We start from the raw sequence: 24962 nt of genomic DNA, 5'->3' as shown, positions 1-24962 counted from the left end.
ACCTGCAGTGCACATCTATTCTTCCGATTGTTCAACACCAAAATATACAGTGTAAAGGCATCTCCGAAATATATGGACCCCAACTGATAAGCTCACAGTCCAGATCCCTTCCCTTCCTTGACATCCTTGTTCTTGTCCTCGTGCTCACCTCCTCAAAAAAGATCGTCGTCTGAACAAACATTGGCTCAAGTCCTTTACTTTTTAGTCTGGGGTTTAATTGAACCAACAGGCCAATCTACATGCCTCCATAGATAATGAACCTGCACACCCCCTCTAGACTCTAGTGTAACACTCACTCCCTGGAGGCAAAAAAAAAATAAGCTGGGTTAAAAAAGTCAAGCAATCCCCAGATAAAAAAAAATTGTCGACCCACGAAGATCGTCTCTTCTGTCAGTTCAGTTCAGTCTGCTCCATTGTCTGACTCCATTCTTCAAGCGTCTCCAGTTTTGAGGGCTAGACACTTTTTTGCTGAACAAAAGCCCTTGTTTCCTTCAAGGGTCCTCTCTTGTCTCTCTTGCTTCTTCTCTTGTGCTTCACTGCCCAAGCTGTTGAAGCTCCGAGGTCTCACCTCTCTCTCTATCTTTATACCCTTTTTTTATACCCCAATTGTAGAGTGAGAGACAGTCAAAATGGCTGACTCAAACATCCACCATAATCCCGACCCGGCTCTCGAGCCCTCCCACCAACACCACCACCAACATCATCACCACTCTCCCCGCGTCGACACCCCCGGCCACGATGATCCCGTCTACACAACCGGCACCACAGACGCGCCCGCCGTAGTCCCTCCCCAGCGCCACTCCCACGAGATGGAAAAAGAAAAGACTGGCACGCACACTCCTCCTGACTACAGCGACCACGAGAAGCACGAAGCTGGCGTTGTCGACGAATCCGCCCGCGCAAACTCCCACAGCGACAGCCCCGCTGTCGTCGGCTGGCGCAGGCGTCTCGGCCCTGTATATCGCTACCGCCGCCCCATAATCCACCTCATCATCTTCTGCCTCTTCACCGGCTGGTGGATCGCCTCTCTCGTGCTGCACCGCGACGACAAGAACTGGGTTGTTCCCTTCCTCTTGTGGCTCGCCATCACTCTGCGTCTCATCTTCTTCCACGTTCCTAGTCGCCATGTCTCCAACATCATCAAGAAGGTCTGGCTCAACACCGCCGTCAGGATCTACGACCTCATCCCCGCCCACCTGCGCACTCTTGCTGGCGCTACCGTCACTGTAGCTGCTATCCTCGTTGGCGCTTTTGTCTCCGAGGAGGTCGCTGACAACACCCGCGAGAACCGCGCTGTCAGTCTTTTCGGAATGGTTGTCTTCCTCTTCATCCTCTGGGCTACTAGCAAGGACCGCAAGCGCATCAACTGGCGCACTGTCATTGGCGGCATGCTCACGCAGTATGTTATCGGTCTCTTCGTCCTACGAACGACCGTTGGATACGACATCTTCCGCTTCATCGCCGACCGCGCCGCTGATCTCCTGGGCTTCGCCAAGGCTGGTGTTGCGTTCCTGACCAGCGAGGACGTCGCCAACACTGGCAACTTCTTCTTCGGCGTCATCCCCGCCATCATCTTCTTCATCTCCCTCGTCCAGGTCCTCTACTACATCGGTTTCGTCCAGTGGTTCATCGTCAAGTTCGCTACCTTTGTCTTCTGGGGTCTCGGAGTCTCTGGTGCTGAGGCCGTCGTCGCTGCCGCCACCCCCTTCATCGGTCAGGGTGAATCAGCCATGCTTGTCCGTCCTTTCGTTCCTCACATGACCAAAGCCGAGCTTCACCAGATCATGACCTGTGGTTTCGCTACCATCTCTGGATCCGTCCTTGTCGGCTACATCGGTCTCGGTCTTAACCGCGAGGCTCTCGTGTCATCCTGCATCATGTCCATCCCAGCTTCTCTGGCTATTTCCAAGATGCGATATCCCGAGACTGAGGAGACTCTCACAGCTGGTCGTGTAGTCATTCCTGACGATGATGAGCACAAGGCTGAGAACGCCCTCCACGCCTTCGCTAACGGTGCTTGGCTCGGAATCAAGATCGCCGGTACCATTGTCTGCTCTCTTCTCTGCATTATTGCTCTGGTCGCATTCATCAACGGTCTCTTGACCTGGTGGGGACGATACCTCAACATCAACGATCCCACTCCTCTTACTCTCCAGCTCATTCTCGGATACCTTCTCTTCCCCGTTTCTTTCCTGCTCGGTGTATCTCGCACCAACGGCACCAACAGCACAGGCGACATTCTCCCCGTCGCCAAGCTCATTGCCGAGAAGATCATCACCGTACGTTTCCCCTCCCCCTTCTCAATCTCCCATCAGATACTGACACATTCTAGAACGAGTACAAGGCATTCTCCCTCCTCACAAACCCCTCCCCCGAGAATAACGAATTCTACGGCCTCTCCCCCCGCTCTCAGCTCATCGCTACCTACGCTCTTTGTGGCTTCGGTAACATCGGCTCCCTCGGTATCCAGATCGGTATTCTCAGCCAGCTCGCCCCCTCCCGCGGCGGTGATGTTGCCAAGCTTGCTGTCTCGGCTCTCATCTCTGGTGTTCTCGCCACTCTCACCTCTGCCAGTGTCGCTGGTCTCGTCGTCACCAACCAGCTTTCAAGTTTCGGCCAGAACGCTTCCTCATAATTGGGCATGATGATGATGAAAATGTAAGAGAATGAGGCAAGATGTGTGTGTACGAAAAAGATGTTTGAAGGGTCGATGATTATGTCGATATGCTATACTATACTATACTACACTTTTTACTAATGCTATATTGAAGACCACGAGATGGTACTAATTCACATCACTTCTTTGTCGTGATCTCAGTTCGATTCTGCTATACTTGATCTTACTACGCCATACTCAATCTCACATTTCTCTTATTCTGCACACCTACATCGTCACTCATAACTGAAAACTTTGACGATATCACTGCACCATAATCGTCCGAGACACAGGCCACTCCACGACCCATCACACCACAAAACACCAAGCGGGGTCATGATGAACAGAATTTTCGTAGATCTATCATGGCATGAGAATAATCAGATACGGTTACCCAAGTCAGACGCATTGGCCCATCATCGTCTGATCGACAGATAAGCGGACCGAACTGCCGGAGACGACAACTCCCAGTGGGTTGGTACTCTATAATCGACATAGGGGTGTCTATAGTCGACGTGGTTATAGCTGATGACGTGCATCAAGACTAACAACAGACTGTGGGTGTGATACAAGTATCCGTGTTCGTGATCTATCTAAATTAGGTGGTATCAACTATTTATTAACCGTAATCATCATATCCACGTATATCTATCCTCATCCTTCATCCCCTAACTGTTCTGCTTCACCAACTTTTTAAACTCCTTTGACGTCCTACTACTCGATCCATCACCCCTACTTGACTCCCCATCCTTATCCGACCCCTTTTCCTTCTCTTTCTCCTTCTCCTCCTCCTCCTTCTTCTTCTTCATATGCTTTATAGCATCCTGTGTCAACTCCTGTCTATCCAACAACTCCCACACGTCCTTCTTTCGCGTCTTCCGATCGCCGATGCTGATGAGCAGACCAGCTGTGATGTTGCAGGTTATGCTCACACAGAGGATCACGGTGGTCAGCGCGAAGGGACGTGTGTGGTAGTCGATGCCCCAGGTACATGCGCCGAGGGATATTTGGAGACAGGAGTGGCAGTCGAGGAGGATGACGATGGCGATGAGGTACTTTTGGGGGAAGGCGAAGTGGGTGAATGTCTCGTTTGGTTTGTAGAAACTGTGTGACTTGGCCATTTTCTTCTGATGGTGCTGCAGGCTCTTGAACTGAGCGAACGTCAGAGCGGGCATGTCTGAATCGGGGCTGTTGGACTTGGCGCCTTCTAAATCAACAGTCTCGGGGCTCTCAGGTTGCGGTTGAGGTTGGTTGTCCATCGTGCCGACGGTTCCGTCTCTCTCAGGGTTATAGTCCTGAGCTTCGAGAAGAGCGCGAGCCTGATGGCCCGTCAAGTGCGAATGCTCCGGGTTCGTAGACACACCCGGCGGAACACGCTTTTTTTGTAACCTGTTCCTCGGTTTCTTTCCCTGCTCAGCTCTCTTGATCAAGCGCGAGAAGCGCCAGATGAAGAACATGTGGTATGTATCAACAGCTCGGAAGGGCGCGAGACCATCGCCCATGACGGCGAAGAGCGCGACAAGAACACTGTCGATGACGTGAATTGCGTAAACTTGCTTCTCGCCGACGTAGATCCAGCCGATGAGGAAGAGAACCCAAGCTAGACCGAAGAGCGTGATGAGTGTAGCGTAGAGTGTGACGAGGAAGCCGAGGGGACGTCTGACGTATTGGCCGAAACCCTTCATGCGACGCTTGAACCGCGCACGGCGGGAGTGCAGCATGTGTCGAACGTGATCATCCAGCTCGGCCTTTTCCTCCGGCGTCCAGCCATCGAGGTTCGTTCCATGTGGAAGCGCCGCGTAGTGCGAGTCTGTCAAGCGGGAGGTGATAGTGTTGCTCCGCTGCGGGAAACGAGGTTGATCCTCTTCTTCCTCCGCCTCAGCTTCCGCAATCGGTGGGATCGTAGCGGTCTCTTGTGCTTCCAGTGCGGCTTCGCGACGTCGTTCCTGCTCAACGGCGCCTCGGGCCCAGTCTGCTTGGGGATCGTGTCGGGATAGAGCGTAGGTCGGTCGACGGTTGACCCATTTTCCGAGATCGGGAACGAAGAGGGAGTTTTGGACGTTTGTTAGTGTTGAAAGAGTTTGGACTTCGGGGTCTGTGATTGTTAGATTTTGATGATGTAGAAGATGTGAATGTGGATGTTCTTACCGATGACATCGAGCCAGTCCACAAGTTCCTGGTCGTATTCATCATCGCGACGATCGTCATCTCGCTGCCCCATAGGTACAGCCATTTGATCCTCGCCAGATTGCCGACGATGCCCAGGCCAGAAGAAGCGACTCGCCCGCCGCAGCCGACCAAGCCCGCCTCTCCCATTCGTGTTCTCCTCGGGAAGCGAACCCGTCGGCGACAGAGGAGCAGACTGATCATCGTTGATCCCTAGCTCAGCCAGACTCGGCCGTCCTCCCTCTTCTGTAAGTCGCGGCATCGCCACCTGCGGAACCCTCCTGGAATGACGAGCAAGCCCATCCGAGACCCTCGCGCGCTCAGGCTGCGAGATGCTCCTGGGTCTCCCATCATCGCTAAATCCATCAAACTGGCTCGTCACACTATGATTCGAATAGACCGACCCGTTTGAATTTCGGCGGATGCGGATACTAGGCTGTCTAGCCTGATCGACCGGCGGTCTTCGTCTCGTCTGCTGTGGATAATTCGACGATTCTTGATAGGATGGAAATGCCGAGAGGGACGTCTGCGATGGAAAGCGCGGAAACGACGATAGCGATGTCTGCGATTGTGCTGAGGGCGCTTGGCTCAGCGGGTTGAAGTAATCCGATGCTGTTTCTTCGATGGGGCCTGGACTTCCGGGATCGGGGGGCACGGGACGAGAGGACGAGGGACTCGGAGAGCGGCGGTTGTTGTAATGGCCCGTTACGTTGAGATGGCCCGAGGGCTGGAGGCGATTATTATTGGAAGCCATGCCCATGAAGATGCATGGTAGAAGGGAGAGAGTATTAAAAAAAGGGAGAGTCGAGATGAGGTGAGAAAACAAAGTTAAACTTGTAGTGATACTGAACCGGAGTGGTAGAGGCTGGAATTAGTCAGTCGTCACAACATGAGCAGTTTGGGTTTAGTTTCCCTGCCTTGATTAACCGCTTGTCAGTGAAGATCAGCCATTTTCACTCAAAACAAGAAAAGTTTAGTTGAGCCGTAGCGTATTGTAGGGGCACCTCCTACGTAAAGGTGGTTAATCAGGTCGTGCCGGAGTGGGTCACCCTACGTCAGAGGTTGATGCCGCTATGGCCAGTAATCTCCAGCCCCGATAAAAAGGTTTGGCGCCCAGGGGTCAGTTAGTGCCGGGACATCCGCGATATCCATAATGAGCCTCTGTTTCTGTAGAAAAGTGTGTATATCCGCGGGAATATAACAAAGCATTATTCATGATGACTGTGAGAATAGTCTGCTGATGCATCAGACATTTTGGTACTGCTACGGAAATAACGTGATATCACGGATACTGCAGAAGCGTCTCTACCTCTTCATCTGTAATCCACCAGGCAACGCCACTAGATTACCACCCGCAATAATTACATCACAGCTTCTCCAGATAAAGACAAGGACAGCCGTTTCATCTACACTGAACCACAGGCTGACAAGACAGCTTGGCATATACTCTGGGGAGTAAATCTCTTGGCTTTGTGAACCCTTGTTTTCCAAATCAGGATTCTGTTAATTTTTAAGCTTATTATTCGTGTGCAGAGACTATGAGTGCAGGCATCTCCATGCTTGGTGAACCACCCTACACCTGGATGATGTTTGGACAACTCATCGTTGCTGCGCTATTGTTTGAGATGCGAGGGAGAGCGAGTAGATACTTGGTGCTTGTGCTTTAAGTGTTATATTCATGACGTGGATTATTAGTATTTGCTTCGCTTGGTACTGGAGTTGTGTGATTGATGCGTGCCAGACATTAGTCGCTCCAAGACAAAATGATGATAGGCGACTTTGTGTTGTTGTGCTACGTAGCATCATGGAGACTTGCTTTTCTGAGGATCTCGAATCTCGATCGATCAGCATAATGTTCCAGACATTTTCGCTTAAGCATTGTTTGCCAATTTAAAATTTAACTGCAGAGTAATTGTCCCATAAACTATACGGAGGAATCATTCCCTCGTTTTCTCATAATAATGATTACTGGTTCCAACGTGCGACAATCGTGTCTGTCCAGACCCAAATCATAGACGCATTCCAGCGTCTCTCCCTCAACGAATCATTAACCAATGATAGGGCTTATGGTCTAGGGGTATGATTTTCCCTTCGCATCTTTAAATCGACGCTTGGGAAAGGTCCGGGGTTCAATTCCCCGTGAGTCCATCTGATTGCGTTTCTTTTTGCTCTTTCACTTTATCTGTCACTCCGCTGCAGCCGTTTAGACAGTTCTAGTTGCTCTTTCGGTGCCTGGAGCTTTGACTGCCAACATCCTTTTTCGCCAAAGCTTGTCTTTACTCACCATCACCATCCCCTAAAGGCTAACAGTCAATCCTTCAACCACAATCACAACCAACAAAAAGAATCACTATAAACAGCAAAAACCATGGACTCACGGGGAATTGAACCCCGGACCTTTCCCAGAGATCTTGCTTCTGATCATGTCAGAGTGAAGATGCGAAGGGAAAATCATACCCCTAGACCATAAGCCCGATGAATGATTACATAATATCTTGTTCCCGTGTCGTCCCATATTCGCTCGCTGGGGAGCGCGGAGTTTGGTGTTCCACGGGCTCCGTGGACTGTCCGAAACACTCCCGGAACCCCGACAGCTGTCAGAGCCACTGCAGATCGAGACCATGAAACAAAGGGACCCTTTTGTTTCTATAGAGTTTCTGGTTGCTGGCTGCGGTTTGGCGGTAGAGTCCCCTATCATGTTCATTTGTTTCATCGTACTCGTATCGTGCATGTCTAAGCCTCAGCACTAACGGCCGAGCAACCGAACTCACCAATGCTTTTGCCAATTGAACGCGAGTTCCTATTCTTGACAAACTTTGAGAGTCCTCAAACCTATTGGAAAGTATTGTATCGATTTGTTTGAAGAATGGTCTGGGGGTGGTTCGACATGATGAGCTGGAACACAAGGCCGCGGGCCGTGGGCGGCTTTTGAGCCAATGCTGCAGCTGCCGAGACATTACTCTGAGGCACAACAGTCAACCCACTCTAAAACCCGAGAAGGGGAGATGCATACAGCTATGCGGGGAGACCGCCTTCGGTAGGTTGAGAGATGCTGGCGATTGTGGGATATGCAGTCATTCGGAAGTGTCGTTGATCTGCATCCGGTAGGCGTCTTTCATTGTCGCTGAGGTCATGCGACTGATGACCGACAGTGGAGTTGTCCAATCAACCCCCGGCCAATTGAGTAGAGATACCTCTCAAAAGCATGCCATATTCTGCTTGGGAGGACGCCGGCGCATACAGATGAGTAGACAAGTTGAGTCAGGAATGCAGGACATGTTCAACAAGAGCTCAATCCCTGACATTTACAAGCAAATGACGACCAGAACCCTATAATGAGTAAGTATAAGGCTTTTAAAAGATCCAATGTCATGAATATAAATAAAAGTAATACGGTAGGGGTCTTAAAAAGGGCATGGTGGTCGTCGCCAAGCGCATGTAACCCGATAAATGGTCACTCAATGCCTTAGCGATTTCGCCGAACTCGAGAAATAGTCCAATTCTCCTTCGTTGCTATTGCTGCACATTCCCTTCGACCCCAAAACTTCTCACACTCCTACCAGCCTCTTCATGAACAAGTCCATACCCAATCTTGACACCCCCTCCTCGCCGTGCACCCAGTACATCAAGACTCGACGCCCGCGAAGCTTCTATTATCGAGGACGGCTTCATATCGCGCATAGCGCCCTCCTCAAGATAAGCCTGCAGCCCCAATAACACACCAATGCCCGCCAAAACTATACTCGCCGCATAAACACTTAGAAGCTGGGCCATGTTGTAGTGAAAGAAAGTCGCTATTCTCTCACGCCGGCAAGGATAGGCCGTTGATGGACCTCCCCTGGCAATACCAGATGGTTTCCCATTCGCCGCCCACGATACAGCGCTGAAGGAAGGTTCTGCAAAGAGAGAAATGATCATGTCCTCATAAAGACTCTGTATGCCCTGCCGAAAGTTCTTGATTGGGAGGTAGTTTACTGGTGTGATCAGCCGAGTGTATAGGAGCTCTGAATTCACGTTGTAATTTGGCATCACCGTGGTTCCATTCAGGTATCTTCTCAACATAGATCCAATTGAATGGTAAGCTGCCGTTCGGCGGTATCTTTTGACGTCCGTAGGGAATATGTAGTTCCTGTCAGGGACAGCTTGCGTTCGGTCTTTCAACCTCTTATCGGGGTCTTTCTCAGGTACGTAAGTCGTATCAACCACCTTTCTTAGGTATTCGCGTTTTTTTATGTCAACGAATTGTGCACCGCCCGTGTAATTGAACTGGGCAGTGTAGTTAACCTCGTAATGTTCGCATCCGATGATGACAGGTGTATAGGCCTTCTTCCAAGCGTCTGTGCCTGGCATATCTGGCTGAGGGACCGAAAGATCATCCACAGCTGCGTAGCCAATCCACATAATAGGCTCTGTTCTGAATGCTCCAAAGTTGTCCGGATACGGAGGATCTTGCTTCGGCCTTCCCCCCGCATGAGATGGCATCTGAGGATCGCCATATTCACCTCGGTCGTTGATGGCATAATATGTTCGATTCCCCATTGGCGCTATCACAGAGGTGTTGAAGGGCGCTGTAGCATTCCCAAGCTTTTTGACTTCGGAATCTACTCCTGATGCTAACTCCTGGCACTTGTAACCAGGAGCAACAAAGTTGGCGACATAGGAGCAGTTCCAGCCCTGTCCACAGATCTCAACACCCGATTCCTTTCGAACTATGGGCTCACCGATTAATGCCGTTTTGGTGGCAATCAACATATCGAACTGCTTGCTTGAACTATGGTAATAGTCAAAGCCCTCCGCCTCCGAGTCCGAAGGACTCTCATCATAGTCAAATGTCGAATTCCATAAAGACAGGGAGATCAGAAACTGGTCATCTATCTTCTGAGGATCCCGCCAATACACATTCTCCTCGTTCTCAAAGTTCAAAGTCCGAACAGACTGACATGTAGTTGTTTCTTCAAACACCCCGACCACGACCGAGAGAGTTTCTGATGTTAATATCACAACCAAAGGAGTGACCCAACAGTAAAGCGCAAGAAGAGTCCCGATTTTAGCCTTCCGAATAGAGCTCCACGTCAAGAGAGAGGAGAAGTCCGTGTTGGCAGTGAAGATCGAGTCGATGGTCTCAACCCGAGCTGTTTTGAACCGGACTACCCTCCATGCTCTTTGGTGAAAGGCGATAGTAACGGCTGTACCGAGACTAGCTTTAGCAAAAAATGCGATGACCGTGCCGTAGCGTAGCATCATAGACTGGTTGATAGCTTCTTTGCCATCGAGATGAAGATAGAATAGGTGATGACCAACGGCGAAGAGGGTGCCAATGATGACCAAGACGTACATGTTCCAGGGCTTGTTCACGTATACATCCCACACCTTCCAGAACCTGTCGCTATTTCGTTTGATGGAAGCAAACCCGGTGAATCGCCTGACAGCTTTACTGCGCTCAGTTTTATTCATCGTCGGATCTGGGCTCTGCGCTTCGCGTGGGGACAGAAGCTCGTGGTCGTTTGTGCTAAGAATCGGCCATTCATCTTGTTCAGAACCGCTCTTCGTAAAAGAAACCGGATGATTTTGTGATGAAGGCATCTTGCCGCAGAACTAAGAGCAGACTGAAGAGTGCAAGGAAATAAGATATCATTGCGATTGTGTAGGGACTGGCGTTTATTGTAAGAAATGCCATCTGCCTAGTCTTCACAGCCTCACCCCCAAGGATGCAAATATGCAGCTTACGGGAGGATTCTTCTAAGCCCCATGGCCAGAGTGAGCATCGATGAATGAGCCAATCAACAAGAATTTTTTCTTTAAATAGATTGTGATGCTTGCAATAACATCACTGCAGAGTCTGTATCCCGAGTACTGCTCTGCTCTGAACTTCTATGCACGTTGGAGCGTTTCCCACTCATCTAGAAAGCAAGGTCTAGCGACTATACCTTGCAAAACAAGTTTCTCAAACTCCTTGCTGTCTTTCAAGTGATTGCTTACGCCAAGAAACGTGGGTAGCAGCCTGTTAGGACTATCGAGCATCATATAGTGATTTACAATGAATGATAAATTTATCGTGATGGAACAAATTTTGCTTCCGATCGAGGTTATTCTTATAATTATGAGAACTTCTTCTAAGAAATATCCTAGCTGTTGGTGTAACTTAGCTATATTCAGCAGCAACATCGTCATAAGCCTTCTTCAACAACACAAGCAACTCATCCATCTCATCCTCTGTGATCGTCAACGGCGGCGAAACAATAACATGATCACCCACTATTCCATCGGCAGTCCCAGAGCCAGGATAAACAGCCAAACCCAACTCAAAGGCCCTCTCCTGAACCTTGACGCCAAACCGAATCTTGCTATCAAAGGGCGTCTTGGTCTTCTTGTCCTTCACAAACTCAATACCCCAAAACAAACCCCTCCCTCTAATGTTCCCCACAAACTCCAGATCCTGAAAAACTTCGACAAGGGACTTGTGTAATCGTGCTCCGAGAGTAGCGGCGCGAGAAACCAAGTTATCTCGACGGATGATCTTCTGAATCGCTAGTGCAGCTGCACAACTCACGGGGTGAGCTTGATATGTGTGTCCATGGTTGAAACTCGCTGTCCCCTTCTTCAATATCTCGATGATCTTTCTGTGGACCAAAGTCGCAGCGATAGGAGCATACCCGCCTCCGAGACCTTTGCCTGTTGTGACGATATCAGGACGAACATCGCCGTCTTGCTCAAAGGCGAAGAACGTTCCACATCGCCCGACTCCGCACATGACTTCGTCGAGGATAAGGAGGATACCATACTTTCGACAGACTTTTCCAACACCTTCGAAGTATCCAGCTGGAGGACTGATACAACCTGCTGTTGCGCCACCAACTGTCTCCGCAACGAAAGCCATGATGGTGTCTGGACCGACAGCCTGGAACTCGGCCTCGAGCTCGTCAACTAATCTTTGAGCGTAGTCATGTTCTGATTCATTGTCCTTTCGTACCCGGTATTCATACGCTGGACTGACATAGCTGACATTGTCGAGAAGAATGGCACCCTCATATGGCGCCCTTCTCGCCACGAAACTACCCATGCTCATAGCGCCAATAGTGTTCCCATGATAAGCCCGTCTTCTCGAAACAAACTTGGTCCGCTGCGGCTGTCCATTCTCAACATGGTACTGTCTCGCAATCTTCATCGCCGAATCCATAGCTTCACTACCGGAGCATACAAAATACGCTCTCGTCAAGTCAAACGGCTCTCCTTCTAGGACGAAGTTTGCGAGATCCTCTGCACTGTCGGTTGTGTAGGCCATGGTGTGCACGTACGACACATTCGAAATCTGCTCAACCATTGCATCGCGGACTTCAGTGTTTCCATGGCCGATGATGGAAACTGCAGCGCCTGCGCAGCCATCAAGAATCTTGCGGCCTGATGAGAGTGTGATCCAGACGCCTGATGCGGATGACACGGTTTCTGGACGTGTGAGGAGGGAGCGGTGCATGAGATGGGGCTCTGAGGCCGGGGAGAGTTGAAGGTCGCCCATTGTGTCTTGTAAGAAGTTTTTCTTTTGGTAGATGAAGAGGTAGATAAATAAATAAGAGGATATTTGGACAGATGATTGAATAACTTTATAAGGAAGAGAATATGTTCCGTCGGTTCTTATCAGGTTTGAGGTGGAGCTGAAGCCACTCGGCTTAGAAAAGCGATTCGGGTCTGGATACTATTTTCGGGTTTCGAGGAGACGCGAACGAATGGAATAGCAGTTTTCAGCAATGCAGGTTCAGGATAATTCAGACTACCTTGGGATAACAAAGGTCTGTTTAGAGTAGTTTAGGACAAACTAAGTAGAACCATCTTTCCAGCAGGATACGCGACAAGTTTGTTTTAGAGAACATTAACTTTAGGATTACACAAACCATGACCTAAGCTACGTTTTCATCACCCATATTGTCCATACTGGTCGACAAAAGATGCGGATCATCACAAAACGATAGTAACCTCCACCAATCCTCACCCACAAACTCACTCCCACTCGTCTCCTCCAGAAATCCAAGCCCATCCGCCTCCATGCCCTGTTCAGCATCGCCAGCAACCAACTGATGCAACTTCGATCCATCATCCGCTGAGACCAAACCCGCAGGCCTATCAAACGTCTGTCTCGGCATGCCCTGCAACGGCGCAAGATGTATAGAGTCCTCCAACTCCGGATAATCATACCTCGACTTCTTAACCCTCCGCCCCTCACTAACCCTCGTCATGATGCTCTTCGCCGTATTCAGAACATCAATCCACTCTTCTGCCAATCTCCATACTTTGCCTATCCTGACTAAAACGGCCATAGTCCTTTCGGCTTGGGCATCAGCGTCAGAGGTTTGACTTGGTGTGAAGCCCATGAAGTTGGGGAACGCTGCGCCGTAAATGCTCCACAGAGTGGAGGAGAAGGCACATAGGCCGGAGAAGGGAGTGCGAAGGGGACATCCGACGTGTTCGAGATCGCAGAGGAGAGAAGATATTTGGGATGCTGCGTCGTAGAGATCGAAGACGTTCTGGAGCCAGAATGAATCGGGGCCTCGGGCTTTGAGCAGTGGTGGTTCGATGGGGCCGCGGGGTATGACTTCGTCTACTGGACTGAAGGGGATGAATTCTCGGCAGAGAAAGAGTAAGCTACTATTGATCAGTATTGAACTTGGAGTTGAGATGCAGGGCTTACCTGACGTAGTACACCAAGTTGATGTATCCAAACCTCTCAGCCTGTCCCCGCTGAGCATGCACCGATACCTTGGTAGCAGGATACTTCATCAGAGCATCCTGAGACCCTCGCCACTTGATCAAATCCTGCTTCATCTTACTCCAATCTGAAGTCTCATTAAATGGGCACTGCTCTGGTTCCGTCATACCGGGCTGTCTTCTTCCACCCTCAGCGATCCACGTATGAATTCTCGACCAGATACGTAAACCTCGAATGAGAAGAACAAGATGGTCATCTGGTCCATGGCTTCTCAGACTATCATCTACTGTTGTTGGCTGAGGAGTCTGCCCAAAGAGAAACTGGGTGTCGTTCACGGGGAGTGAGAAGTGCATGTCTCCATCAGCGAACATAGCCTGTCGTCTTTTACCGCAACTAAGCAGTCTGTCCATCTTGAAGCACGTCCACAAAGTTCTCTTCTCAAGTTCCGAAAGAGTTTCTCTCTTGCCACAGCTTGCGAAACCAGTGCTGAGTAGCCCTTGAGCCATTCTTGTTGCAATACCGCAGTGCATCCACGCATTGAAGCCATCCCCGTCTCCCCAGTTGCAGAGCGAGAGTATGAGGAAGGTCTGAATGAGAGCTAGGCTTGGGCCGCTCGTTACCCTTTTTTGTACCTCGTTGGCTATAAAGAGAATATTCTTGTTGTTAATATCGGCGGTGTAAGCGTCTGTGTATCGATGTGACACTGCAACAATGACGAGGAGTCGGAGTTTCTGAACGACACTGAGCTCATCTTGTCGATACTCAAGATCATCCGGATGCAGAAAGCCAAACTCAGGAAACTGAGCCCGGAATAAGTTGATAGCAGATATCACTTGCGCTCGTGGCGTCTGATCGAAGACTTGATTAACATCTTGCCAAACATCACCTGAGACATCTGTTCGGCTCTGATCAACACTCAATCGCTGCCTCTTAGCAGGTCTTTTGGGCCCTGAGCTCTGACCAAGAACTGGACCACCCAAGACACAGGTCTCGGTGCAGCCGCTCTTTATGCAGCCTGCACAAGGGGGCTGGTCATTATGTCTGCATTTGACTTTAGATCTTCTATTTGATGATGGTCAGACGCAGTCTTGGGTCTTAGAAGAGCTGTATTACCTGCATCTACAACCACGTTAGAACTACACATATGACATTATAGATGTGGCCAGTTACCTCTCACACGCAATTGTTGTTCTCATTGTCTCTGTTTCCGATCTCGCGTTTCAATTGATATGAGTCTGGGATGATTCATGCGGGGCTTCGGGTTTGTTTTGGTGAGATTGTTTTCGGGTCCAAACCCGATTCGGGTTTGACCGAAGAAACCTCGCGGTCTAGCTCACGTGCAACAAAGATACGCGTATAAGTGAAGTTCAATAGTGAATCCTCCTCGGCGCTTCGGTGTCCTGGCAAGAAGTCGAGATGTAGGGATAGCGAAACTGGCTACATGCACGGGTACTTACACGGATAGGAGTCGCCTGCAACCTCGGAGGCTCGGAGGCTTGAAGACCAGCTCTGCCCTTTCTGTTTATGTACAAGGTTAATAAACTCCTCTGCACCCGAATCTAGAAAACAACAACCCTCTCTTAGAGCTACCTGAACTTCTTGACAAATATTTTTCAAATATTCACTTACCCTCTTGGAACCTATACTAAATGCCTTTTTATGAGGTTCACCACTCTTATCCTCTCAACAAGGACCAACGGCAACAGTTTGCCCAAGCCATCACTCAGCTCCACTGCAAAGCTTTCAAGACTCCTACGTTCTTTGTCCATGTGCGCTTTTTTGCCGAAGTAAACAGCGAGAATGTCTATTTTATTGGCGGCAGATCTCAGCTCGCCTCCAACAGGATTTCCGGAAATGTTCGTGTATCTCCTATGCGCTCCAAGGCAGATTTTGATGAGCTTGCAATTAAAATAGAAGCTGCTTGGTATGATACGCTGAAATTGATTTCACCTGCTGAAAAGGCGACGTGGAATGGCGAAGATGAACAGAAGAGGTTGATCATGGTCAAGTTTGTCCCGTTGGTGACCGGCCGGGAGGTAGGAATGAACGCACCAGAGGCTGGGAAGGAGGGGAACTGGCTTAAGGATCAGGTGACCTATGTTGAATCTATGGCAAATAAGGGAGTAGGAGGGTTTGCAGATATGTTGGCTGAAGTAAAAGGGCTCATAGAGTAGTAGTATATACCCCAAGCTTGCTGAGGTTAATAACTTTATTTGCGCTTGTCTGGAAAATGAGATTAAAGGTAACTGGTAGTCTCTTGACATGTGTCTAGATGCACGACTGTTTAATAATCTTAATCTAGGGTATACTAACTTGAGATACTCCGCTCGAAGATAAATAGCATGGAATGCTACCACCGGGTCAGCCCGAATGTCCTTGGCGGTAACCTCTGGTTTGATGTCCATTGACGTTCATGAGATCTGTTTTTGATTATCATACGGAGTTTCTCGCTAGATGTAAGACTTGAATAAATTGTGCGTGTGATAGTGGTGCTGGGCTATGTTGTCTTTTTCCATCCTTCCCAGCGTTCGAAATCATCCGTGTCGAGGTCAAATAAATCCAACACGCGTCCCACGGTCTGGTCTGTAAGGCCGTCTATACTAGAGGCCTTGATGTAATAAGCTGGCACTGGTGGGAATATGATCGCACCACTTTGCGTGACGGATAGCATGTTGCGTAGATGAATGTCGCTCAAGGGAGTCTCCCTTGCCACCAGTACCAGCTTCCTCCGCTCCTTCAGCATAACATCTGCGGTCCGAGAGATCAGGTCATCACAGTAGCCGGAGCTTATTGCAGATAATGTTTTCATTGAACAAGGTACTACAATCATGCCGTCTGTCTTAAAAGAGCCGCTCGACACTGGGGCTGCCATATCGTTGATGCTGTGGGTATAATCTGCGAGAGCACGCACGTTCTTTGGTGAATAGTCTGTTTCGTACTTTATGGTTGCCTCAGCCCATTTGCTGATAATGAGGTGGCTCTCAATATTTAGCCGTCGCAGTGCGATGAGTATCTTGATTCCGAGGATTGCACCAGTGGCACCAGTTATTCCCACTACGATCCTTTTTCGACGCAAACGAGGGTTTGGTGATGTTGATATGTTGGCGCCAGTGTATTCGGCAGCGTCGGGAGCTCCCTGAGATCCATTGCTGGCCTTGTCTTTCTCAGATTGGTAATTTCCTGCCTTGGGAGCATTGCCATCGGTTGCCGTGAACATTGTGACAAGTTTTGATAGGGATTGCGATTCACGCGTGGCTTACGCAAGAGAGAGGCCAAAGTTTGTCAAGAACTGTTATTGGCAAAACCACTGAGTGGGTTCCTGGAGGTTTATATGGCTATATATATGTATATGTATTTCCTTTCACCATGCGTGAGCACCTTGAACAGAGCTTCCGTGTGTATAGAGTCTCTCTGTATCTTACAGCGCTTAACTAATGTAGTTAGTCACTACAGAGCTCTCTTTTGATTGCCCGAGGCGCCGAGCTTCCGAGGTGCCGAAACTTTTGCTCTAACTTTAGCCAGGCCACTTCATTCGTGCTTCCTAACGGGCGCCTACTGCAAGGATTTCAGTTGTGAAATTTTAAATTATAAGCGCTCCAGACATTCTAGCCTCTCATAATGAAGTCGAGGTAGTTCGTAGGAGATGGGTCCATGACTGGCAACTCCATATTTGTCGCTCCTGGGTCACAAGGAACGCTAGGCACTTGGGTCAGCAGTTTTCTTTCACATTTAACTTGTGGACGTTTTGACTTACCTCGGATTAAAATCACTCAATGCATACTCAGCGAAAGGGTCCCAAGCATCAATAATGCCCGGTATGAATCCAGATTGTCCCACGAGGTCCGCGTTGTTCCAACCCGGCATAGCATTATGGTCAACTCGCAAACCGGATTCATCAGTAGTAAATGCATCCTTGAGAGTCACCAGTGCGTTGAGATGCCTAGGTGACAACCACTGGCTGTTCTCGTCTGCAGAGGCTGGGTCGCCGGCGACATTGAATTCCGGCGACGAGAATGCCTCAATTACCTTCTCCCTCAGACATCGACACTCAGGCTTGACCCTTGTCTCTTCCCATATGCACAGAAGTAGCACGGAACTCAGTGCGGCGTGCACCATCGACCAGCTCCGCAGTGGTACCGCACTTACTGCCCTAAACTCGAGGAACGTCTTGATTGCTTCAAAGAGGTTCTCTTCAGCACGCCCACGGATGCGCAGCTGCTGTTCCGAGAGTACTTCCGGCGATCGATTCGACGAGCGAATGGCATTTCGAATTTCTGGTCGACATAGAAACGTGACCAAGAAGGACTTGTGCATCTTTAATGCTAGATGCTGGAGGTGTTCAAGGCTCGATTTGCATCGATCGGGGTCTTGCAAATAGGGTTTCGTTTTGTGGTGCAGCGAGTCAAGCTGCTCGAGCATGTCTATTGTGACGCTGGCAACATAACATGAATCGTTATTAAGCACTGTCGTGGAGATTCGACAAATTGCACGCATGAAGCCGTGATACGTAAGTTCCGAGTCTTGACAGCCCAAATCCTGCCCGGGAACATTTATCATTGTTAGTGGGCGCCGCGCGTGGCACATACTGAGCAGAGTATCCTGCCATATGATGTTTGACCTGTGAAGTATTGAATGTCAGAGATGAATACATAATACAGCGAGTTCGCATGACAGAGGGAAAACATACCAACAAGTCCTCGCTTGAATCTTGACTATTTCTGGGAGGTTCGTCCTACTCCCTTGGGCATGATAGTGGAGAGTTTGAGCTAGGCGAGCCGTGGTACCGAGCCATGCCCAAGCTGCATCAGACTGTCCCGTGTTTTGAAGCATGTTGCCCAAGACTAATATTGTCTGAACAACCTCCAAGGTTGGACGGAAAAAGAAGTTTGCCAGTCGTAACGCCTGGAAAGACCTTCTGGCTGATAGTTTTGTCTCAGCACTCCTTGCTTCAGTGCACCACGGGCACGATCACAATCACAACATACCAAGGTCATAACAGGTGCGAGATCTCTCGGATCCAGTGAGATCTGAGTAATGTGCGGCAGAGGAGAGAACGGCAAGAATCAAGCTGATAAAGCCGATTGCTCTCTCTTTCCCCCAATCGTTTGAAATAGGTGTGGATTTAAACTCGCCCGCAGTGTAGGCTCGCAAGTAGCCGTGCATATCCAATTCGAACTTGTCCATGTCAACGAGTAGAGGATTGAAAGGAAATACTCGCATTCGAAAGATTGGGAATAAAGACAAGATCTCTTGGCGACGTGGGATTATATTTAGCAACTCACACCAACGCTCATTGGGTGATGCAAGGTGGTCCATAAACGGGTACGATGTGAGGCTGTTTTGTAGCCCCAATACATACCCTACATCTCGTGCCAGTTCTTCTGCATCAGTCTGCTTCTGCGCCTTTTCTCCCGCGATGGATGCAATTGAATAATCTTGTGATGGGCTCGATTGTCGGTTGCCCTCTTCATGGTATACCGAGTAAGGAACTCTCAATGCACTTGCATCACTGTCTGGTCTCGCTGGATTCCCAGGTGTCCCTTCGTTATGCGGACTTGTCTGCACTGGAGCCGTGCGTCTAGAAGACCTAGGAGCTTCGTATACGCAGATCTCAGTATGTCCACGTTTCTGGCAAGTTGCGCAAGGTGTTTGGCTATCACACCGTACCTTGCGACGCTTGCACGGGATACAAGACCTAGACTCATGCCGTTTCCGCCTCTGTCTCAGGACACAATCAATCTCTCCGCTGCACACATTCGGAGTCTCGGCGGATGCTGTCGGAGGCTGCTGCTGCTGGGGTGCGGACGTGTCCATCGTGGTGCTCCCGTCTGTAACGGATGATTGGGGTCAGAAAGTGAAAGTGTTTGGGAGGTCCAGGGAACACGTAAGGGGAGAAAAGGATAGAATCCCGAGGTCCGAGAGCTCTGGGCTGACGGTCTGGCCTTAGGTACTAAACTAGTTAGTTAGTAATGAGTTACAGAGCAGATCCTGATCTCCTGTGTATTCCGGGGGCTAGCGCTGGTAGCCCACTGAATCACTATAGTGGAGCGACTATCTACACTCGAAAGGGAATATGGCACAGATCACGACCGAACCTCCGAGATGCTCGGTGCCTCGGCACTCTTGACAAGAATCGATATATTTAATGATGTCTGACTTGAATCTGTCTGCTTGAATCCTCCCAGGACATATATAGGGTCATATTTCTTCCCGAAACTGATGAACCTGTGCTTCGTTGTACAGCAAAACTAAGAATTGATACAATTATACCGAGGAAATTCAACGACACCCATTTTATCATCTACAATGGATCACTCCTTCCGCGATTTCGTTGAACAGCTCAAAGCAGACGACGACCTGGTCGAGATTAACGATGAGGTCGATCCTTATCTCGAGGCAGCAGCTATAACGAGGCTGGTGTGCGAGACCGATGATAAAGCTCCGCTCTTCAACAATCTCAAGGGTCAGAATGACAAAGGGCTCTGGAGAATCCTTGGTGCACCCGGGTCTCTTCGACGGTCCAAGAAAGACCGATATGGCCGCATCGCTCGCCACCTTGCACTTCCCCCAACCGCAAGCATGAGGGAAATCATTGACAAAATGCTTTTAGCGAGTGAGCTACCGCCTATCGCACCACGCATCGTTGCAGAAGGACCTGTTAAGCAAAACAGTTTAGTTGGAGACGAAATCGACCTTACACGCCTTCCAGCGCCAATGGTTCATTAGACAGACGGAGGAAAGTTCCTCCAGACCTATGGCATGCATGTACTGAGGAGCCCTGATGGTACGTGGACGAATTGGTCCATCTCCCGGGCTATGGTGTATGACCGAAACCACATAACAGGTCAAATCGTGCAACCGCAGCATATTTGGCAAATCCATGAGATGTGGAAGAAAGAGGGCAAGGATGTTCCGTGGGCACTGTGCTTCGGCGTACCTCCAGCTGCCATCATGGCTTCATCGATGTCGATCCCTGAAGGCGTCAGCGAGGCAGACTATGTCGGGGCAGTGACCGGCCGCCCATTAGAGCTTGTGAAATGCGACACCAACGACCTATATGTTCCGGCCAACGCCGAGATCGTTTTTGAGGGTACCATATCCATTACTGAACTCGTAGATGAGGGTCCGTATGGCGAGATGCACGGATATGTATTCCCAGGAGTGAAACGCAAGTATCCACTCTTTACGGTGAACAAGATCACTTACCGCGACAATGCGATTCTGCCTATGTCTGTCACTGGGCGCATTACAGATGAGACTCATACCCTAATCGGAACGCTTGCGGCCGCCGAAATACGCAACGCATGCCAAAAGGCTGGACTGCCTATTACGGACGCCTTCTCTACATTCGAATCCATGGTCACTTGGGCTGCGCTCAAGGTTGACACTGTGAAACTCAGCCAGATGAAATGGACGCCCAAGGACTTTCAGAAGAAGGCTGGAGATGTAGTGTTCTGTACGAAAGCCGGCTTGCTTATTCACCGTCTTATCCTTGTGGGTCAGGACGTCGACATATACAAGGGCGAAGATGTGATTTGGGCGTTTTCAACTCGCTGTCGGCCTAACGACGACGAAACCTTCTTCGACAATGTCAGAGGTTTCCCGCTGATTCCGTACATGGGACACGGTACCGGATCTCCGGTTCAAGGGGGAAAGGTTGTGTCGGATGCGCTGATGCCTTCTGAATACTCGACAGGAAAAGGCGATTGGCAGGCTGCAGATTTCAAGAATTCATATCCAAATGAGCTTCAAGATAGGGTGCTTAGCAAGTGGGCGTCCTTTGGATTTTCGAGTTTGGACTAAACAGCTGGAAGCAACAAACAATGCCTAAAGGTGTACACCTGGGTATAGTATGTAGTTAACTAGTTTCTGGCTTCACAGGCCTCTCCCTGCCTCAGTGATGCTGGCAAAAGCCTTGGAACATCGCCCCATTATCCTGTCCAACGCTTAGAATTACTGAAAGATAAAAGTATTTAAATTAGAATTCCTCGAATTTCCGCTGTCTAAGAATCTGAAAGGAGACTAGAGCCGTCAATAGGACGGCGTTCTAATTGGTTTCTTCGTAATTGAACGGTTAATCGGCTTACATCAACAGTCTTGAAACGCCAAGACGAAACAAAGAATGGTTCCATCCAAAGTGTAATAATCGCAGGGGTCGTCCAATCATTTGAAACGCTTTTAACAGCCAGGCCCAGCTTGTCGGCTTCCGGCCGGGACCCGAGTTTCATGATTGGCCGTTCTAGCCGTCCCAGCACCACACTTGACTTCATCCAAGAGACCTATAGTCTGGTGATACCATCACTCGTATAGATCGGTTAATTCGGATCTCGACTATAAGGAAGTACGGCATTGTTTGCAGAAACTTCAAAACATTTCAGGTCTGGTCTTGTCGCTTACGTTTGACTACTATTCAATTACGAGACGAGCACGAGAAGCTGTTCCGAGAGGATGGGATCTGGGCAAATAGGGTATTGGCGTAGATGGACATAGACGAGATGAGAGGTATAAAAGCTTGACATGTCTATCACAAATTGCACTCATCAACCAACTCAACTTACTTTTATTCCTCATCCACTTGAGCTTTGCTTGACGCAATATCTTCAAGTTTCTTAATCTGCATTAATTCTATCTTTACCTGCTGGTCAGAACTCATTTAATCTCATTAATATCTTTTATCATTCAAGATGTATTTCTCTACCGCTATCGTCGCCACTCTTGCCGCTCAGGCCCTTGCCCAGGATAACCGTCGCTTCCCTCATGCTCGCGTTGGACACGTTGCTGTAAGTGTCTCCTCACAATCTCGTTAGTATCTGGCTGATAGCTTGAAAGGCCTTGGTAGCTGCTGCTGCTCTCCCAGCAAGAGCACTCCCTGTCTTCGATGCCCTTGAGGCGCGGGATGTAAGTTCCTCCACCGCTCTCTACGCATTCATCAACTGACAAAGGTAGCCCCATCACCAGGGAGCCAAGGGAGCCAAGGCCAAGGCGGTCGAGGGGTGCAAGACCAAGCGAGACGATGAAGACGACGAAGACGAGGAAGCCGTCGAGGGGCTAGTCGCCCGCCATCACCAAGGAGCTCACGGCAAGGCTGCTGCCAAGGCCGTTAACAACTGTAACAAGAATGGCAAGCGGGATGAAGTGGCTGAAGAGCTCGAAGCGCGAGATGTCGAGGACGAATCCGAAGAAGACACTGATGAGCTTACCACCCGGGATGTTGAGGAAGACGAGGAAGACGAAGCTAGCGAGCTTGAAGCCCGAGCACCAAAGAAGGGCAAGAAAGGCAAGAAGGGTAAGAAGGGAAAGAAGGGCAAGAAGGGAAAGAAGGGTAAGAAGACTGGCAAGAAGGGCAAGAAGGGTAAGAAGACTGGCAAGAAGGCTGGCAACAACGGCAAAAAGAACGCCAACGCCGGTGCTACCAACGGAGCAGCCAAAGCTGGCACTAACACCAATAACAACGCCAACACCGGCACTACCAATGGGGCAGCCAAGACTGGTACCGACACCAACGCGAACGCCAACACCAACACCAACACTGGTGCTACCAATGGAGCAGCTAAGACAGGTACCAAGGCAAACACGAACGCCAACTCTGGTACTACCAACGGAGCAGCCAAAACCGGCACCACCGCCAATAACAACGCCAACAGCAACACTCAAGCCAAGGCTGGTACTACTGCTTAAGTGTGCATCCGGGACCAGGCAAAGGATAGGATAGATGAGTGATAGGGCTCTAGTTAGCGCAGGTAGCTAATATCAACCCTATTCTCAATAAGTAATAGTTACAAGGGTTCTCAGGCCGCTAGTCTTATGTTACCCCCAATGTAAGCCTTTATCTAGGAAGGTGAAGCAACATGTTTAGCGACGTCGGGCTTAGTGGACTGAACAAGCATCATTTACCATCTCAGGTGCTGCCAGTCAAAGACAATAAAAGAAGATTATAAACGCCTCTTTCAATAGTCAATTCATATTCGTTGAAAAGAGAAGACTTAAAGTTGCATCCTAAGCCTTCTTTGGCATCCCGGCAGTAAACAACGTCATGAGACAGCTCTTTTCGTCTGCAAAGATGATTAGCGCCCTAACTTTATTTAATCATTTTGAAGCGAAGACCTCTCCGTTGATGGACGGATAGCTATCTGGACTATCTATTGGTCTCCGGACGAAGCGCTAACGGGACTGAGATATGCATCTGACACAGCCCTGACCTTTTGGGAAGGGCTGAGAAATGCCAAGAACCAGAGGCCTGATAGCATGGTGGAAGCTGAAATATTCAGTTTAAGTACTGACCTGTAATAATTAGGATACTCTTCCGTTTCAAAAAGTAAAAAGAACTGGTTCACAAGTCTAAATGATATACATCCCTTTTTGATAAGTTATTGGTTAGATTCTTATCAGATGGCTTGGTTCACATGTTGATCAAGGTCATGGGAATACCTTATGTGTATTAGTGTTTCATTTATTTGTAAAGAAGCCTAACAAGATTCTCTATATAACATCAACTTAATTCCTTTATTCTCGACCTGGAGCCTTCTCTATCTGCTACATATTTCAAGATTTTAGCTTTTACAGTCCGACTTTCCTATATCGCACTCTACCACGACCCTATAGTATCCCTTAGCTGGGGAATTCTGACAGGTTCAGTTGACCTTCCGCAACTTTCATCAACGTAGATAGCGGCTAACTACTCACAGGGTTTGGCTTTCTAATACACAATACTTCAAGTGCTCAGGTCATTATGAAGGCATTCGGCGGCCGTAACCATGGAGCTGAAAGCGCTACAAGCCCTACTCGACAATCGTATGGGAAGTGGATTGGCCTTCTTGCCATTCTGAGTCTTGTCCAAGCCCAAGGGCCAAGTACCTCACAGGAGATAACTTATCTCGAATGTGGAGGATCTAACGTGACAATTCCCTACTGTCTCCAATGCGCTGAATGTAGGATGGAATGCGGTGGCCCTAATGTGGTAGTTCCGTGGTGTCGTCCATGTCAGGACCAGTGCGACGAAATAATTGTGCTCCCAATGCCAGGAATCTATCCGCGCAAGCGTCTAGGAGAGGATGGAAAACCATTCATCGTGGGTCAGTGGCAGCTTGACACTGCTCTAGCTGACTCTACGGACAGGGAGATGGTCTGGGCAGGCGAAGTCAAATGGAATGTGGCCCCGAAGAAGGAGATGGAGAACTCGGCCGCCTTGTGCTGGGCAGTCAAAGCCAAAGATGGCAGTGACAAGCTGGTGTATCAATGTGTCAATGCAGGACTGTAATTATGCTCGGAGGAACTACAAATGAGTGAATAGCTGCTGTTTTCAATGATTAAATTATCGCTAGTGTTGAAGCCTTTTCTGTTCTTTCAGGTCTACTATCGAGGTTATCTAAGCGCCAAACGTCACACTTTGTCGGAGAGGCAAAACATTTCGAACCTCGGTTTGACTCGCTTGCAACCCCAATA

At 49.3% G+C, this 24962-nt stretch overlaps 11 protein-coding genes, besides 2 other annotated features; 5 read left to right on the top strand and 6 right to left on the bottom strand.

The window, feature by feature from the left end:
* Positions 1-629: 629 nt before the first annotated feature.
* Positions 630-2635, top strand: FFUJ_06921 (related to sodium/nucleoside cotransporter 1; the record flags this gene model as incomplete). XM_023577115.1 has 2 exons in its annotated part: positions 630-2279; positions 2333-2635. 2 exons carry the CDS (start codon positions 630-632, stop codon positions 2633-2635), a joined length of 1953 nt encoding a protein of 650 aa, XP_023430235.1.
* A 689-nt stretch (positions 2636-3324) lies between these two features.
* Positions 3325-5582, bottom strand: FFUJ_06920 (related to ahmp1 protein; the record flags this gene model as incomplete). XM_023577114.1 has 2 exons in its annotated part: positions 3325-4751; positions 4805-5582. 2 exons carry the CDS (start codon positions 5580-5582, stop codon positions 3325-3327), a joined length of 2205 nt encoding a protein of 734 aa, XP_023430234.1.
* A 1300-nt stretch (positions 5583-6882) lies between these two features.
* Positions 6883-6970, top strand: a tRNA (tRNA-Ala).
* A 221-nt stretch (positions 6971-7191) lies between these two features.
* Positions 7192-7296, bottom strand: a tRNA (tRNA-Ala).
* A 1039-nt stretch (positions 7297-8335) lies between these two features.
* FFUJ_06919 (uncharacterized protein) lies at positions 8336-10405 on the bottom strand (the record flags this gene model as incomplete). XM_023577113.1 has 2 exons in its annotated part: positions 8336-9001; positions 9062-10405. 2 exons carry the CDS (start codon positions 10403-10405, stop codon positions 8336-8338), a joined length of 2010 nt encoding a protein of 669 aa, XP_023430233.1.
* A 559-nt stretch (positions 10406-10964) lies between these two features.
* On the bottom strand, positions 10965-12335 carry FFUJ_06918 (related to ornithine aminotransferase; the record flags this gene model as incomplete). The annotated part of the gene is made up of 1 exon (XM_023577112.1): positions 10965-12335. The coding sequence occupies one exon, from the start codon at positions 12333-12335 to the stop codon at positions 10965-10967; it is 1371 nt and encodes a 456-aa protein (XP_023430232.1).
* Positions 12336-12714: 379 nt separating this feature from the next.
* FFUJ_06917 (uncharacterized protein) lies at positions 12715-14716 on the bottom strand (the record flags this gene model as incomplete). XM_023577111.1 has 4 exons in its annotated part: positions 12715-13456; positions 13503-14582; positions 14634-14639; positions 14691-14716. 4 exons carry the CDS (start codon positions 14714-14716, stop codon positions 12715-12717), a joined length of 1854 nt encoding a protein of 617 aa, XP_023431415.1.
* A 453-nt stretch (positions 14717-15169) lies between these two features.
* Positions 15170-15694, top strand: FFUJ_06916 (uncharacterized protein; the record flags this gene model as incomplete). Its single annotated transcript, XM_023577110.1, has 1 exon — positions 15170-15694. One exon carries the CDS (start codon positions 15170-15172, stop codon positions 15692-15694), a length of 525 nt encoding a protein of 174 aa, XP_023430231.1.
* A 323-nt stretch (positions 15695-16017) lies between these two features.
* FFUJ_06915 (PAD1-Phenylacrylic acid decarboxylase) lies at positions 16018-16737 on the bottom strand (the record flags this gene model as incomplete). The annotated part of the gene is made up of 1 exon (XM_023577109.1): positions 16018-16737. The coding sequence occupies one exon, from the start codon at positions 16735-16737 to the stop codon at positions 16018-16020; it is 720 nt and encodes a 239-aa protein (XP_023430230.1).
* Positions 16738-17125: 388 nt separating this feature from the next.
* Positions 17126-19334, bottom strand: FFUJ_06914 (uncharacterized protein; the record flags this gene model as incomplete). XM_023577108.1 has 4 exons in its annotated part: positions 17126-17216; positions 17275-18138; positions 18208-18439; positions 18506-19334. The coding sequence occupies 4 exons, from the start codon at positions 19332-19334 to the stop codon at positions 17126-17128; spliced, it is 2016 nt and encodes a 671-aa protein (XP_023430229.1).
* A 492-nt stretch (positions 19335-19826) lies between these two features.
* Positions 19827-21323, top strand: FFUJ_06913 (related to 3-octaprenyl-4-hydroxybenzoate carboxy-lyase; the record flags this gene model as incomplete). XM_023577107.1 has 2 exons in its annotated part: positions 19827-20195; positions 20247-21323. The coding sequence occupies 2 exons, from the start codon at positions 19827-19829 to the stop codon at positions 21321-21323; spliced, it is 1446 nt and encodes a 481-aa protein (XP_023430228.1).
* An 881-nt stretch (positions 21324-22204) lies between these two features.
* On the top strand, positions 22205-23198 carry FFUJ_06912 (related to AAC-rich mRNA clone AAC11 protein; the record flags this gene model as incomplete). XM_023577105.1 has 3 exons in its annotated part: positions 22205-22300; positions 22350-22418; positions 22467-23198. 3 exons carry the CDS (start codon positions 22205-22207, stop codon positions 23196-23198), a joined length of 897 nt encoding a protein of 298 aa, XP_023430227.1.
* A 1051-nt stretch (positions 23199-24249) lies between these two features.
* Positions 24250-24777, top strand: FFUJ_06911 (uncharacterized protein; the record flags this gene model as incomplete). Its single annotated transcript, XM_023577104.1, has 1 exon — positions 24250-24777. One exon carries the CDS (start codon positions 24250-24252, stop codon positions 24775-24777), a length of 528 nt encoding a protein of 175 aa, XP_023430226.1.
* Positions 24778-24962: the final 185 nt, after the last annotated feature.

This window comes from Fusarium fujikuroi, chromosome FFUJ_chr05, assembly GCF_900079805.1.
Source record: "Fusarium fujikuroi IMI 58289 draft genome, chromosome FFUJ_chr05".
NCBI classification, from domain to species: Eukaryota; Fungi; Ascomycota; class Sordariomycetes; order Hypocreales; family Nectriaceae; genus Fusarium; species Fusarium fujikuroi.
The sequence above is the reverse complement of the archived record's forward strand: the minus strand, read 5'-3'. Positions and strand labels throughout refer to the sequence as shown.